Source organism: Cetorhinus maximus, chromosome 2 (genome assembly GCF_964194155.1).
Source record: "Cetorhinus maximus chromosome 2, sCetMax3.hap1.1, whole genome shotgun sequence".
NCBI classification, from domain to species: domain Eukaryota; kingdom Metazoa; phylum Chordata; class Chondrichthyes; order Lamniformes; family Cetorhinidae; genus Cetorhinus; species Cetorhinus maximus.
In genome coordinates, this window is record NC_135880.1 from 205,742,211 (window position 1) to 205,759,188 (window position 16,978).

Genomic DNA, 16,978 nt, shown 5'->3' on the forward strand with positions numbered 1-16,978 from the left:
ATTTTAATGTTTGCTTTCATCAATGTGAGGATTGTTAGTGCTGGAGTGTGAAATCCGCCAGCCCCCTTTCACTTTTAGATCGTGGGTGGAAATTTCAAGAACCCCCTGCACCTAATTTAATGGTGGGCAGGGGGGACAATGCAGCAGGAGCTGAAAAGTCGGTTTCCTGCCAGCGTAAAATGACAGTGGGAACGTGTGCGCCCGCCTGTCATGGTGGGTCGCCATTCCTGCCAGAGGCCAGCGTGAAGCTGTTTTGTATCCCGTCAATGGGATGCCGATGAAGGTCTGACTGGAATCATCCCTCCTGCCCAATCATCCGCACTGTCAGTGGGTTTTCACGCTGGTCCAGAACACGTCTGGACCAATGTGGTGTGCAAATGTTGGACCTGCCCGCAAGAAGGCCTGGGGCAGCTCATAGAGATTGGAAGGGGAGATGGAAGCCTCCAGCCACTGGACCCTGGAACACTGCATGCAGCAGAGGGTGGGTGGAACATCTTCCAGGAGATGGATCTTCTAAATTCAGGACTTTCAAGGAGATGGATCTTCTCCTTCGATGGTGGCCATGTTGTTACCTGGACACCTTTTGAATATGGTACCTGGATATGATGGCCGGGTGTGAGCCATCCAGCTCGCCCCACCGAGCAAAATATTGGGAAACCCCCGACTGTGTAATTAATTAGGTACAAATTCCCACCATTCTCCACAGTGGGAAACTCTCCCTGTTCCTGTCCCAGCCAGAGGACTTAGTCCTAGAATGGAAAATTCTGCTCTTACTGTCTATATCAAAAAGTGACAGATTGAGTTAAATGCAGAGCCAAGCCCTACCTCTCATCCATTTATTATTTTGGAGGGAGGAGCTGTGTCATGATGGCATCACATATACCTAGGCTGACAATGAGCGATGAGGCATCGTAGATTCATATAACACAGAAGGGGGCCATTCAGCCCATTCGTGTCTGTGTCTGCTCTTCCAAAGAGCTATCCAACTGGCCCCACTCCTGACATTGTGTAAACAAACAAAGAAACAATTTGCGGAACATTTTTCAGGAAGGCAGCATTCTTTCCACATAATTACAACAGAGTTGAATTTTCTGAAAGACATTACTAAAAGGTTATAAGGGAATAAAAATCAGGTTTTCACAGTGGAAGTTGGACTATTGTTTGCATTCATCATGACAAATAAACATGATTTCAGGTGATTAAATTTGTGCATTGTTGATTTTTTTCCATCGTTCCTATGTTTATTGGCGATATTCACGTTGAAAAATAGCTATACAGGAAATATCAGTGATGCTGATATTCCAATAACATAAATGAAGACAAACATTGGGTAGTGTTGAAGAGTTGATTTTCCAGGCAATTTTTCTTGGTGGAAACATTGAACTTTATTTACAAGGCAGCAGCAGCATCTACATGTGTACATCTAACTCCATAACTAAAGAAGAACTCTCCCCAAGAGGTTCTCACCATGCTAACATATTGGTTTACACATATCATGTGATCTTACAACACAGGATTATTCTTAAAGCTACAATCCTAACGTTAATCAGAACAATAATTACTACAGGTAGATAATTATTTACAGACACAAAACATTAGATACTTGATGGTAAGCAAAGGCAAAACTTATATAACTAAAACTTCGTTATTTTATAGAAACTGTTGCGATTTATTTCCAGATTTAAAGTCTAACTTTGATGGTATAATTTTTCGTTTATAAATCACTTTGCTTCAAACGTAAAGATAAGATCCTTGTTTAGTTGCTGAGAAGTTTGAAGCTAGCATCGGAGCAACAGAGCCACTCACAGCCAGCAATCATTCACTGGTGATGCTAGCTTTGACAGAGAGAAAAAAACACCCTATACTTTTATGCAGACTTGCGGTTCGACTTGCTCTCTGCAACTTTCAGCTAGGAAAATCTGTGTAATGTCAGCTCGAGCGGTCACTGCCCTCTCCTTTCACTCTCCTGAAACGAATCAATTAGCTCTCAACGTAACGGACCTGTCCCATCAAATCCCTGGAAAGCCGATTCCAGCACACTCCACTTTTACATCTGGGCAGCTGGAACAAACTGAATGGGTTGATAAGGAGCATGTTGCACTGTTGTGCTTTGGAAAGATGTAAATATCCCTCGGTGGCATTCCTGCTCCTGATGTTTTAATGTGTTCAGGTCTGTCCCAGCATTCCAGTCCCATAAATTCAGGAGGCGGAGAAAAGCAGCACGAAAGTTTCTCATCAAGTTGTGGATTAAATGTCGAATTTTTAAAGCCACCATGATTTTGTCCTCTCTCACTTTTGTGCTGCTGCTCGGTAAGTGCTTCGGAATAACATTGTTTTTTTAGCCTCTTTAATGCAAATGAGAAGTCTGATGTGCACAACTTAGTATAAAACTCTTTGGATCGTTTCTATGTCTAGTTTTTGGAGTCTAATGGTTACTTTATATAAACCAGTGTGGGTGAGGCTGCTGAAGATTTTGCGACCTGCATGACATTTCCTATATTCAGAGAATCTTGTGTTACTTTGTGAAATATGTTTCTTTTATGGATTTGTTTTTCTATAGCTTACTGAAACTTTTAGTAATTTTTCTGAAGATTACCAAAACCTTTTATTGTAGCCTTCACAATGTGCTATATATACATGAATTGGGTGATGTTGTGTATGTAATTGCCTTAAAGTCGTTTTTAGCTCAGTTGAAAACTTTTTTCAGTGCAATTGACTAAGTAAAAAGCAGCCTTGTTTCCAAAAGATGTAACTCGACCCATATTGGAAACAGATGTGGGCTGTTAGGTTAACAGTTTCCAGGCCAAAGTGGAAAAAAAAGGCAGACTGGGTTAATGAAAGGGAGGAGGATACAGTTTATTAAAAAAAACAACTGAACGTTGAACGAAAGATTAATATTGCTTGACTGTTCTGTGAGTGCCTGTTCATCATTTGGGATTTGATGGCCTGCCTCTTAACATGGCCTCAAGGCCTCTGCAGTCGTGAGGCAACTGGAGCGAGACCAAGTCCTTGACCTGGCGCGTGAGCCTGTGGCACTTGGGTGTGAGCCACTTGAGAGACGGTTTGCAGCACTCTGTGAGCTGTCCTGACCCTGCATGCTGTCCCTGCACCATCCTATGAGACCAAGGGACTTGAAAGCACGTCAACCGCATCAGGGTCAGCTAGTTGCTGTTTTTGTTGTTTTTGAAAGACTCATTTAGAGCACAGTTGCTTGAAGCTAAACAAGTTCGTTCTGTATGAAAACCAGAATGCCAAGTTCTCTTAAAAAGGGATAAATTTGCTCTGCTTTCTATTTCTCAGTGTGCTTTGCATTATTGTGGCTATTTACAAGTAGGTCAGATGATTGGTCAGAATATAAAGAACGGCAGAGTAAAGTGAGTGTTGGTCTTCTAGAGAGTGAGAATGGGGAGTTGAGAGTAGATAATAAGGAAATGGCAGATGAAATGAACAAATATTTATTTTGCTTCTGTATTCATTATAGCAGATACAAAAACATTCTGTTAATAGCTGTAAATCAGGAGGTGGAAGGCAGATACAAAAACATTCCGGTAATAGCTGTAAATCAGGAGGTGGAAGAGAGAGTGAAACTTGGTGAAATTACAATCATTGGGGAAGCAGAATTAAGCAAACTGATGGACAAGTCTTCAGGTCCTGATGGACTTCATCCTAGGGTCTTAAAAGAGGTGACTATTGAGGCGTTGGTCCTAATTTTCCAAAGTTCCCTAGATTCTGGAAAGGTTCCATCAGACTGGAAAGTAGTAAATATAACCCTTCTATTCAAAAAGGGAGGGAGGAAGAAAACAGGAAACTATAGACCAGTTCGCTAGATGTCTGTTGTAGTGAAGATATTGGAGTCAATCATTAAAGTGGTCATAGCTGGGCACTTAGAAAAACACAAGGTAATCGGGAACATTCTGCATGATTTTGTGAAAGGGAAATAATGTTTTACCAATTTATCAGAATTCTTTGAAGGAGTAATATGTGCTGTGGTAAAGGGGAGCCTGTAGATGTACTGTACTTGGGTTTCCAGAAGGCATTTGATAAGGTGCCACATCAAAGGTTATCGCAGAAAATAAAAGCTCATTGTGTGGGGGTAACATCTTAACCTGGATAAGAGATTTGCTGGCAGAAAACAGGGAGTATGCATAAATGGGTCTTTGTCTGATTGGCAGGATATGACTAGTGGAGTCCCGCAGGGGTCTGTGCTGGGGCCTCAACTTTTTACAATTTACACCAATGACTTAGACAAGGGAAGTGAAGTCATGGTAGCTAAATTTGCAGACGACACAAAGATAGGCAGTAAGGTTTGTTGTGAAGAAGACATAAGGAGTTTGCAGACGGATATAGATAAGTTGAGTAAGTGGGCAAAAATCTAGCAGATGGAGTATAATGTGGGAAAATGTGAACTTGTTCACTTTGGCAGGAAGAATAAAAAGGCAGAGTATTACTTAAATGGAGAATGTCTGTAGAGCCCCAAGTCGCAGAGTGATCTAGGTGTTTTCGTTCATTAGTCACAAAAAGTTAGTATGCAGGTACAGCATGTAATCAAGAAGGCTAATGGAATGCTATCCTTTATTGTGAGAGGAATTGAAAATAAAAGTAAGGATATTATGTTTCGGTTATGCAGGGCATTGGTGAGAACTGCATCTCGAATACTGTGTGCAGTTTTGGTCTCCTTATTTAAGGAAGGATGCAAATGCATTGGAGGCGGTAAAGAGGAGGTTTCCCGTATAGGACAGAGATGAGGAGAATTTTTTTCTCTGAGGGTTGTGCGACTTTGGAACGTTCTACCTCAGAAGGCAGCGCTAGCGGGATCACCGAATATTTTTAAGGCAGAGGTAGATAGATTCTTGTTAGGCAAGGGAATCAAAGGTTATCGGGGGTAGATAGGAATGTAGAACTCGAAACACAAACAAGCTATTGAATGACGGAGCAGGCTCGATGGGTTGAATGGACTACATCTGCTCCTATTTTGTATGTTTATACAGAGCATAATTCAAAACTCACTGTGCACTCTGCTTCTATGGTGCTGGTTCATTGATTTTTTTCATTTTAAAGATTTATTTTGTTGGTATTTTTGACATTTACACTTAGTATCGTGTTGTGTGCTTTTGGAGCATTGCTTAAGTGCATCCACAAACTTTGGACTTTATGGTAGTGTTAAATCAATACAACAGCATGCCCTTTCACTGTTAGCTCAACATCAACCATGACCTGCACTTAAACTTCACTTTTAACATGTCAAAATATCCCAAAAGCTTGGGAGGGTTGGTGAGTGGGTGGGAAGAATGATCAGACAAGAACAGTCACAAAGCAGGAATTAGAAGAGTTAACGAAAGAAAAGTTTGTAGAGGTGGGCTGTGAAGATGAGAAGAGATCTGACAAGGTGGAGGGCTTCAGGGAGAGAGCTCCAAAGTGCTAATGGAAACCCATAACAGGCCAGAGTTAGGAGAAGATGATAAGGGCTGAGCCAAAAGGCTAAAGACAATTTGGAGAAATAGGATTTGTGAAACCACAGTGAGATTGGGAAAGTAGGGCAAAGGTTTTGAAATCAATGACTTCAATGCATTAACACAAAATGAGTAAGGGACTATCATAGGCATGGCCCAACATTGTTAGTGCAACAGCAGCTTTTGTATAAGTGATAGAAATTACATCCAAGCAAAATAGACTAGGAAATGACCAATGTTTACTTTTTCTTTTTATTGAATGAAGCACAATCTTAGTTCCATCTGGATTAAATAAAAGCGAAATTTTAGTCTGTCACATTGGATCCATTCTGGAGTATTACATTCATGTTGCTTTCACACAAACCTTTGATCAAACGATAATTTACATTGGAAAGAATTTTAACTATTTGGATTAAATAGTTTCCCAAATTTGCTAAAATGCATGATTGCTGTTGATATCAAGGCAACATTTGACCGAATGTGACATCAAGGAGCCCAAGCTAAATTGAAGTCGTTGGGAATAATATAACTCTCCATTGGTTGGAGTCATACCTAGCAAAAAGGAAGGTGGTTGTGGTTATTGGGAGGCCAATCACCTCAGCCTTAGGGTATGGTTACATGAGTTCAGCAGTGTAGTGTCCTTGCTCCGCCAACCTTCAGCTGCTTCATCAATGACCTTCCATCCGTCATAAGGTCAGAAGTGGGGATGATCGCTGATGATTGGGAAATGTTAAGTGCTATTTTCAGCTCCTCAGATACTGAAGCAGTCCATGCCTGCATGCAGCAAGACCTGGTCAACATTTGCACCACACAAATGCCAGGCAATGACCATCTCTAACAAGAGAGAATCAAACCATCACCCCTTTACATTCAATGGCCTGACCATCGCTGAATCGCCCACCAATATCCTGTGGGGTCAGCATGGACCAGAAACTGAACAGGACAAGCCACAGAAATATTATGACTATGATAGCAGGTCAGAGTTTGGAAACTCTGTGTGTCACCTACAAGATACACTGCAGCAACTCGCAAAACTCATTCAACAGCACCTTCCAAACCCTCTATGAACTGGAAGAACATGCATAGGGACACCACTACCTGCAAGTTCCACTCCAAGTCACACCATCCTGATTTGGAACCATATCATCATTCCTTCACTGTTGCTGGGTCAAAATCTTGGAATTGCCTCCCTAAAAGTACATGGACTGCAGCAGTTTCAGAAGGCAGCTTATCACCACCTTCTCAAGGGCAATTTGGGATCGGCAATAAATGCTGGCCTTGCCAAAGACACCCATATCGCATTAATTAATGAAAAAAAGCATAATCTATTGCCAATACTTTTGTTACATCTCGTGCATTAAGCAGAACAATGTTGAAATGATAAAGTGTTGTTTTCTTTTCTCTAAGTGTTTAAAGGAGCAAAATATTAAGTGGCTAATGTAGGATATTTCCTCTGTTATCTTTAAATAACTAGAGAGTCAGTTAGCTAATCCACTTGACCCTTCCTACCTCCAGTCAGTCTTTAAGTCCTCCAGAGTGACAGATAGGAATGTAACATCGGTCATTGTATGGTGGGCTCTTCGATTTAGACCCAGTGATGATGAAGGTATAGTGATATATTTGCCTAAGGCAAGATGGTATGGGAATATGGCGGTTTGCACATGCCCTTGCCCTGCTAGGTTGTGGTGTTTGTGGTTTTGAGATGTATTGTTTAAGAAGTCATGGCAAATTGTTGCAGTGCATCCTATAGATAGTATGTACTACAGCTGCACCAGTGGTGGAGGAAGTGGATGTTTAATGTGGTGGATGGGGTGCTGATCAAGTGGATGGTTTTGTCCTGGATGGTGTCAGGTTTCTTGAATTTTTTTTTGCAGCTGCACCCATCAGGCAAGTGGTGATATTCCATCACACTCCTGACTTGTGCCTTGTATATGGTGGAAAAGCTTTGGGGAAGAAAAAGGTGAGCTATGTGCCACAGATTACCCATCCTCTTAGCTGCTGGAATAGCCTGGACATTTCTGTATTTTCTCTAGTTGAGTTGTTGGTCAATGGCGGTCCTTAAAAAATTGATGTTGAGGGATTTGGCGATGGTAATGTCATTGAATATGGTTGGAATATGGAAATGGTTAGACTCCCTCTTGTTGGAGATGGTCTTTGTCTGGCCCTTCTGTGCTGTGCATGTTACTTGCCACTTATCAGCCCAAGCCTCGATGTTACAGGCATGGACTGTTTGGCTACATGCATAAAAATTTTATAAGTTTTTGCATGGCACAATATGGGTCCCAGAGTGTAATACAAGAAATTACATTATCAAAAATTAAGGAGTACTGCTCCCTTGAATTTTGTTACTTCAGAAAGTTTTTGACTTTTCCTTATTATGAACAAAGTGCATGATTGCTATCAATTTGGAAACAGTTAAAATATGAATATGAACAATTATTTTTGATATAAAACTCTTCTTCTGACATTCCTAAAATGAGGGCACTTGGTTTATAGTGAAAGATCTTGTATAGAAAAACAGATAACATGCTTCCCTAATGGCTCAGTGAGCCTAGTCAATATCTACTTGAACCAAGTTTATTCCCAACTCTGTGCTGAGCTATTTGATCTTAATTGAATGGTAATAGGTTTTCTACAACTGGTCTGAGTGCCCGTGTACTGGAGAGGAAACATTATTCATGGTTAATCTTGATCACTGTCCAGTGGGATTCAGTGCTCACCCAAAGTCCATCCACCTACATTTCTGGCTGGAAGTGCACACATGTAGATATCAGAAAGGTAAGAGAGGGAAACCAGGGATTTATAGACCAGTTAGCCTAACATCTGTTGTCGTGAAACTGAGATTCTGTTACTAAGAATAGAGTGACTGAACACCTTGAAACTTTTCAGCTGATCAGAGAAAGCCAGCATTGATTTGGTCAAGAAGGATAGGTCAAATCTGATTGAATATTTTGAAGAGGTGACTAAATTGGTGAACAGGGAAATGTCTATGGATGTTATTTGTATGAGTTACGAGAAGGTATTCCTGAAGTACTGAGAACAGTTCTGCGCAATGCACCTTAAGAAGGATATATTGATCTTGGAGGGAATGCAGTGTAGATTCACCAGAATGACATCTGGACTCTTAAGCATTAAATTACGAGGAGCGATTACACAAACTCGGGTTGTATTCCCTGGAGGCTGGAAGGTTAATACGTTACTTGATTGAAGAGTTTTAAGATACCAAGGGGGATAGACAGGGTAGATAGAGAGAAACTATTTCTGATAGCTGGAGGAGTTTAGGACCATGGGAGAAGAATCATATAGACTCAAAATGTTAGCTCTGTTTCTCTCTCCACAGATGTTGCCAGACCTGCTGAGTTTTTCCAGCATTTTTTGTTTTTATTTCAGATTTCCAGCCTACGCAATATTTTGCTTTTATCTTAGGGCCTTGGGGGCATAGTCTAAAATTTAGAGGCCGGCCTTTCTGGAACAAAATTAGGAAATGCCTCTACAGCTGCACACCAAGTTTGAAACTCTTTTGTGGCAAATGGCAATTGATAATAGATTAGTTGTAAATTTTGAATCTGATAGATTTTTGTTAACCAAAGCTATTAAAGAACATATGGCAGAAGTGGGTGTTATATCACAGATCACCCATGATCTTACTGAATGGTGGTATAGGCTGGAAGGGCTAAATGGCCTCCTCCTGAATCTATGTTCCTATCAGCTGAAGGCAGCATCAATATCGACTAGTCCTCCTCCGCATGGTCAAACAGCAGCAAGGAATGGCAGTTTGCTGGATGATAACACATATCTATGGAGATGGAACCTAGCAATAAATCAAAGTCTTCAGTAGAGCACGCCGTATTAGCAAAGAAAGTCAGAGGATAAAAGTATAGATGACAAAATATGACTGCAAGACTATAATCAATTAATAGATCAGAAACAATGGAAACAATGCTTCTTGGCTCTACAATATGACAATAGATTAATTGTGAATTTTAAATCTAATAGATTTTTGTTAACCATGGCTATTAAGGAACGGTCCCAGCAGTCAGTTGTTGGTGGAAGGGAGGGGTGAGGTGTGGAACCAGCTGATGGCATCATCGGACTGACACAGGCCGTCCGTCTCCTGCTTGTGTGTAATGTGAGCCCCATCCAGGGCCTGAGTGGCTGCCATAAATATTACAGTGGAAAGGAGTGGGATCGGCTGAGGTCAGGCTAGTCAATTTCAATATTTTAACCCTCCCTCCTATGACCCTCTCCTTCCCGTTTGGAGGAGTGGGAGGGTGTTAATATCGATGCCATTAGGTTTACGGAATACTGGTACGTTCCTTAATTGTTAAAGGGCAACTTTTTTGATGCAATCAGTTACAGTGTAAACCTGAAATATTGAAGATTTAAGTAATGAAAGAAAACTGAAATCTTCTCGCAACACTGCTGGCCTCATTACAGTGCAGCTGATGTAGACAATCTAGGACCAAATGACTAATATGGGCCATGCTCTACTTCCTTTCCTAGTGGCCCCCTCTGAGTGAAAACATTCAAGAAAGCACCAATTAACATGCCTGTAGCCAAGCTAAAGTTTCAATGGCATTTTGAGAAGAATATTAAACGTTATGGGTGGATTTTATGAATAATTCAAAAAGGTTGCGAGCAGGCAGCTGGTTATTGAAGTGGCATTGCATGCAGCAGTATAACAATCAGAGATGACTGATTTCAGGCCAGATGTGTGCTGCAGAATAGCACATTCCATCCATCATATACGTCGGGATTAGAATTCTGGAACTGATGTAAAAGCAAAAATGTCTGGTTGGCTATGAACTTTTAAAGTACAAACTTTCACAGCAGCTCAGGTGCTTCAACACATCTAAGTGAACCTTCGGCATCTCGCGCCCAGTAAAGTTCAAGCTGGCGATGGGAGTTAGTTTTCGAAGTCTGATTGTGGTATTTACAGTTGATGTAGCACAGAATGAAAGAGAAATTATACAGGACTAAAGGAGGAATACTGAGAAGATCAGCAGATTGTGAATTTCCTGTACCTGTCTTTATGCCGCCAACCATAACACACAGTCTCTGACACACTTACATGACTCCCACTGAGCATAGAGCCAGTTGTACATCTATGTCATCCGTAAGGACACTTGCAACTGGGTTATACCTAACGAAAACATGTGTTAAGGTCAATTGCTTCCGCAGAATTTTCTGATGCTTTTTTTTTTGCCACATGCTACATGCAAGCTGTCATGGACAGGTTAATCTGGAGTGCCAAACAGGACAGCCTTCCTCACTTGTATCTCATGTAGCAGTTATCTGCACTTTGTCAAACAGCAAGCATTTCAACCATATCACTCAGTAAATTCATCTCAATGGAGTGTAAATTTAGTGATTCAATTGGTCTCTGGAAATACCAAGTGCAGGGTGCTCATGCAAAAAGGTTTCCTTGTTGATTGTTGGTGTACAAGATGAAGGTTGTTCAAATAATGGATTTATCCTCTGTAATCTGCATTCAAAATTCTTAATTTTTTGAGGTCTTGAACCTGACATATATTAGATGATGGAGAATTGTAAAAGTTTGTGAAAAGTAGAGAGAGAGAGATCTAATCAGGGGCAAGACAGAAATTTACTTACATGCTCCTTACTTTCATCTTTGCTTAGTTCGGTGAATTTTTGTGTTTACTGGAGGTACAAGCTTATAAGTGAACCACTTAAGGATCTGAAAATTATATTGTAATTACACAGACAGGTACTTTTGGGGCGTTTGTCCTGACTTGCCTGTGTACTTACATTTAAGCTAGGAGGTGCCATGGCAATACATGGAAGAACTCATATACTGGAAAACAAAGAAACATTAATCAGTAGATTTTCGAAAATTATATACTTTACCCTCGACATGCTGAGTTAATGTCTGGCAGTCAGCTGTTTCATGGATTATCTGTAATTTCTTTCCTGAGTAAATAAATCTTCCTTTGATATTCTGCACATCTGGCTGTGGTTTTTTTCAACTAAGATAGGTTAAGCAGCATTTTTTTTCTTTATCTATGTTTGAGGAGTTTATTATTAAGTATACATTAGCAGTTTTATGTAACCCAAAGCTTTTAGACTTCATCTACTGCATTCTCTATCTCAAATGAACTATTTTCCTGTTTTATGCACTTCCATTACAGCACCTGAAGTCACACCATTGCCAGTGCAACCAGGGGCGAGCAATGAATTCTGGCTGTGCAAACAACTCCCACACTCCGAGATTGAAATAAAAATAATTGTTTTTCCTTTGGGTAATCCCTGCTTCCCTCATCATTTCACAAGTTTATCAGATCCTGAACATAACCTATTTTGTGAGATCACTTAATTGGTAGTTTTCAGTATGCTATCAATCAGGTCAATCCGTAGGTGGGCCCGGAGGGAAATCACACTGTGTGGGCTCCCCGTAACGTTTTTTAGACAAGTTTCCTCTGATGGCTGGGCCCCTGAGCATGTGTGTGAAAAGGAGCACTAGCAGCAACCCAGCTACTGAGCACTCCATGTACTGCACTATTGACGGTGATGACTGTGTCGCATGTAAAACTACACCACGCTTCCAAGGCTGAACATAATCGTTGGCTCTCCCTCTGTTAAGGAGAAATCCATGATCTCTATGGGATTCCGTTAGAACATTTTTACGAACACACCCCACACCCCAGCTGGAGAAAATATTAAGGCCGGAATTTTCCAGCCCCTCATGCTGCCGGGATCTTCCAGTCCCGCCGATGGGATGAGAGATTAGAGAGATTTCAATGGCTCACCAGTCCTGCCACGAGGAAATCCACCATGGGGGGGGGGGGGGGGGGGGCTGCAAAATTCGGCCTAAATGTCGGAGTGAGGACATGCTGTGTTCAATGGTAAAAATAAATACAGGCATGAAGCAATAAATAATATGACTATTTAAAGGAAAAGACTGTCCATCTTCCAATGTTAAGCAAATGTTAGTCGCAAATGTGTACTGGAAGAAGAATAAAATAAGAAGTGGAGGGTTTAAATTGCCCAGGACTGCAAATAACCGCAGCAAGTGAGTGACATACCCTGCAGATTGGATGCTATGCCCTATAAGCTAGCTTTAAAGAAGTTCAGAATGGTATTACATCTGACACTGTGATGTCGAAGCGTGGGGCCCCCCCAAAGCACGGGGTCCGGGGTGGTCACCCTGATTCACCGTACCCTCAGGGTGGCTCTGCTATCAGCACAACAACAGTCAATTGGTTGCCTTGCCATTTTGCAGAGCTCCAAACCAGTAAATTCATAATCAGAGCTGGAGCTTAATGGTATTTATTTGCCACAGCTAACAATGTTGGCTGACTCAACGGACAATAAGCCAAAAAATGCCCTTGATGTCCTCGCTATAAACCAACTTTGCTGGCTGTTTTAATTTAGTACACTGTGTACTTGGAAACAAAAATAACAAACACAGGATTTATAAAATGTGGGCCACATGTAAAACTGCATTCTACTTTACAGTTCACAGCTGAAATTTCTGCTGAGTCAGCATATGTGGTTTTCCATGGTTTTGCAAGAATGAAAGACGAAACTCGAGTGATTCTGTTTGAATAAGTTTCAGCTATGGAAGACACAAAATCCATGCTCTACAGCATGTTACTTATTTATTCCATTGTTACGACATGGCAGATGATGTGTGCCAAGTGGACCAACTCCACAAAGGAAACTTGGCCATGCTATCACAATGGTTTTGCAATTTGTATTTATCACGACAGGATGTATGCACTGAATTCAGAAGTAATGAGTCCACCAAGGCCTTTAAAGATTTAAACAATTCAATTAAAATATTTATTAACAAAAGAAAAGATTTCAAGCACATATATAAGACTACAATTACTTAATACTATAACAAATCCTAAAATTCCTAATTAACCTGACTCCCAGTTACACACCCCACTTTAAGGCAACAGTCCAAAATGGATTTTAGATTTTAAAAAAAACAAGCAAGTTAACACAATACCCATTTGACAGTGGAATTCCAAATGGTTTTCTCCAACTTCATTTACTAGACACAGCAGGCTTATGCACAAATGACTGGAGGCTTCTTCAAGGCTGTTTCACACATTCCTTTTAGGTCTTACATGGCCCCCAACATAGCCTTTCATTCTCCTTTATATACATTTCTCTCTCTTTAATATGTAAATTCCATTGTTCCATATATCTTTGGAACTGTACCTTTCCCATAATATAAAAACTTTCATGTTGCCAATATTGTCAGTAGCTTTTGGGAAAAATAAACACACTCCTTAGCCTTGCTTATCTGGCTAGCTGTAAACAGACTAACATCCCTTTGAAATCTAAACAATCCCTTCACTTAACTAAAAATGCAAATTCCCTTCACACTTTACATGCATTACTCATTAGCATTTCAAGTACATTTCTGCAGCTAGCTTCTATTGATAAATTCAGGCTTGCAGTCTACCTGACTCCGAATGTTATTAAATCACACAGGCGGAACCATCTACATTCACATCCATAAACCTACTTTACAACAAATCAGGAAAATATTATGAAAATTATTATACTTTTGTAACACCCATGTTAAACCATATACTCTTGGATGCAGCAATCACTGTTGATGCCAGGGTCCCTATGAAAATCTGGTTTGAATGTTACAGTAGAATTCTGAATAATGCAGATAAGATAAAAGAAAAAAATCAACTTGAAAATCCTATTAATCTATGGCCCAGAAGAATGGATGTTCTTTTCAAAGTCCTTTGAGCTGGCTGAGTGCAGAAATGGCATAAGAGTCTTGGCTCTGGTACATGGAGGATGGCATTTTTCCCCCTACCAGCTGCTTCTGTGGGTATGGTTACAAACCATTATCATTGACATCCATCAAAAGAGTATTCAAATCTAAGTATGTTCTGGCCAACATTTCTTTCAGCTAGCACTACCAAAATTGGATCATTCACCTTTGATCTCATGTTTCTTGGTGGGATTCTATTGAATACAAAGTCAGTTACCATGTTTGTGGTGACCGCAATTGGAAAGTAATTTATTGATTGAGAGCCATTTTGGGTCATCCTCAGAAAATGGTAATGCACCATATTTAAATGCAAGTATCTCTGTTTTCTCCATATTACTCTAATTTTAATTGAAGTCGTAGGATATAAATATCAGGGAAGATATATAATAGGCAACTGAATCAATATCACTCATTTTGCATGATCAATTCCATGAAAATTAACTAGACTGAATCAGGGAACATGGCACATTGTGAGGGTACTCTAGATAGAGGACGACTCTATAATGTCCTTCATTCGCTAATGTCCTTGAGGGAAGGAAATCTGTTTTTCTTACCTGGTTTGGCCTATATGTGACTCCAGATCCACAGCAATGTGGCTGAATCTTGAATGCCCTCTGAAATAGCATAGCAAGCCACTTGTATCAAACCGCTATGAAGTCTAAAAGGAGTGGAACCGGACAGACCATCCGACATCGATCTAGGCACCAGAAATGACAACGACAAACTCAGCCCTGTCGACCCTGCAAGGTCCTCCTTATAAACATCTGGGGACTAGTGCCAAAATTGAGAGCTGCCTCACAGACTAGCCAAGCAACAGCCTGACACAGTCACACTCACAGAATCATACCTGACAGACAATGTCCCAGGCACCACCATCACCATCACTGGGTATGTCCTGTCTCACCAGCAGGACAGACCCAGCAGAGGTGACAGCATAGTGGTAAACGGAAGACATGTCAGAGGAACTGTTTTTTAAAGTGATCTTTTGGCTATCTCCACCTATCACTGGCCCTCTATCCAGCTCTAGCTGTCCCACCCACCCCCCTTAAACCAGCTTATATTTCACCTCTTTTCTATTTTTACTTAGTTCTGTTGAAGAGTCATACGGACTCGAAACACTAACTGTGTTCCTCTCCGCAGATGTTGCCAGACCTGCTGAGTTTTTCCAGGTATTTTTATTTTTGTTTTTGATCTGCTCTCTCATGCTCAGTTTGGGTTCCGCCAGGGCCACTCAGCTCCTAACCTCATTACAGTCTTGCTTCAAACATGGACAAAACAGCTGAACTCCAGAGGTGAGGTGAGAGTGACTACCCTTGACATCAAGGCAGCATTTGACTGGGTGTGGCATCAAGGAGCCCTAGCAAAACTGGAGTCAATGGGAATCTGGGGGAAAGCTCTCCGAAGCTTGGAGTCAACCTAGCACAAAGGAAGATGGTTGTGGTTGTTGGAGGTCAATTATCTCAGTTCCAGGACATCACTGCAGGAGTTCCTCAGGCACAACCATCTTCAGCTGCTTCATCAATGTCCTTCCTTCCATCGTAAGGTCAGAAGAGGGGATAATTGCACAATGTTCAGCATCCTGGGAGTTACCATTGACCAGAAACTGAACTGGACTAGCCATATAAATACTGTGTCTACAAGAGCAGGTCAGAGACTTGGAATCCTGCGATGAGTAACTTACCTCCTGACTCCTCAAAGCCTGTCCACCATCTACAAAACACAAGTCAGGAGTGTGATAGAATACTCTCCACTTGTCTGGATGAGTGCAGCACCAACAACACTCAAGAAGCTTGACACCATCCAGGACAAAGCAGCTCACTTGATTGGCACCCTTTCCACAAACATTCACTCCCTCCACCAGCAATGCACAGTAGGAGCAGTGTGTACCATCTACAAGATGCACTGCAAGAACTCTCCAGGAGTCCTTATGCAGCACTTTCCAAGCACATGACCACTACCATCTAGAATGACAAGGGCAGCAGACAAAAACAAAAATAGCTGGAAAAACTCAGCAGGTCTGACAGCATCTGCAGAGAGGAACACAGTTAACGTTTCGAGCCCATATGACTCTTCATCAGAACTAAAGAAATATAGAAATGTGGTGGAATATAAGCTGGTAGAGGGGTGTGGGACAGGTAGAACTGGATAGAGGGCCAGTGATAGGTGGAGGCAAAGAAGAGATTGCCAAAGGTGTCATAGACAAAAGGACAAAGCGGTGTTGATGGTGGTGATATTATCTAAGGAATGTGCTAATGATGACATTAAGGATAGAAAGCAGGACAAACAAGTGGCAGATGGCCCTAGTGAGGGTGGGGTGGGGAAAAGGGATCAAAATGGGCAAAAAGGTGGAGATAAAATGATAGATTTAAAAATAGGTGGGAAAAGAAAAATATATTTTTAAAATGTATATAAAAAATATAAATTATGGGAAAAGGGGGATCAGAAAGGGGTTGGGGATGGAGGAGAGAGTTCATGATCTGAAGTTGTTGAAGGCCCATCGGACGGCCCGTTTCTACCTCCTACCCAAAATCCACAAACAGGACTGTCCCGGCAGACCGATCGTGTCAGCCTGTTCCTGCCCACGGAACTCATTTCTTACTATCTTGACTCCATCTCTCTCCCCTTGTCCAATCCCTTCCCACCTACATCCACGGCTCCTCTGACGCCCTACATCATATCAACAATGTCCAGTTCCCTGGCCCCAATCACCTCCTCTTCACCATGGACGTCCAATCCCTCTACACCTCCATCCCCCACCGGGATG

The 16,978-nt window shown here is 41.3% G+C and overlaps 1 protein-coding gene across 2 annotated transcripts in view; it reads left to right on the plus strand.

Moving 5' to 3' along the window:
- The first annotated feature begins 1,884 nt into the window (after positions 1 to 1,884).
- clmpa (CXADR like membrane protein a) overlaps positions 1,885 to 16,978 on the plus strand; it is a 134,707-nt gene continuing 119,613 nt past the window's right edge. Inside the window, exon 1 of one of the 2 annotated variants that reach the window (XM_078531866.1) lies at positions 1,885 to 2,310. In XM_078531866.1, the coding sequence (XP_078387992.1) occupies positions 2,274 to 2,310 (37 nt within the window). In that variant the 5' untranslated portion in view covers positions 1,885 to 2,273. Of the gene's footprint in view, positions 2,311 to 2,959; positions 3,157 to 16,978 lie in introns of those variants that run through there. The other variant, XM_078531858.1, reaches the window with a different exon arrangement.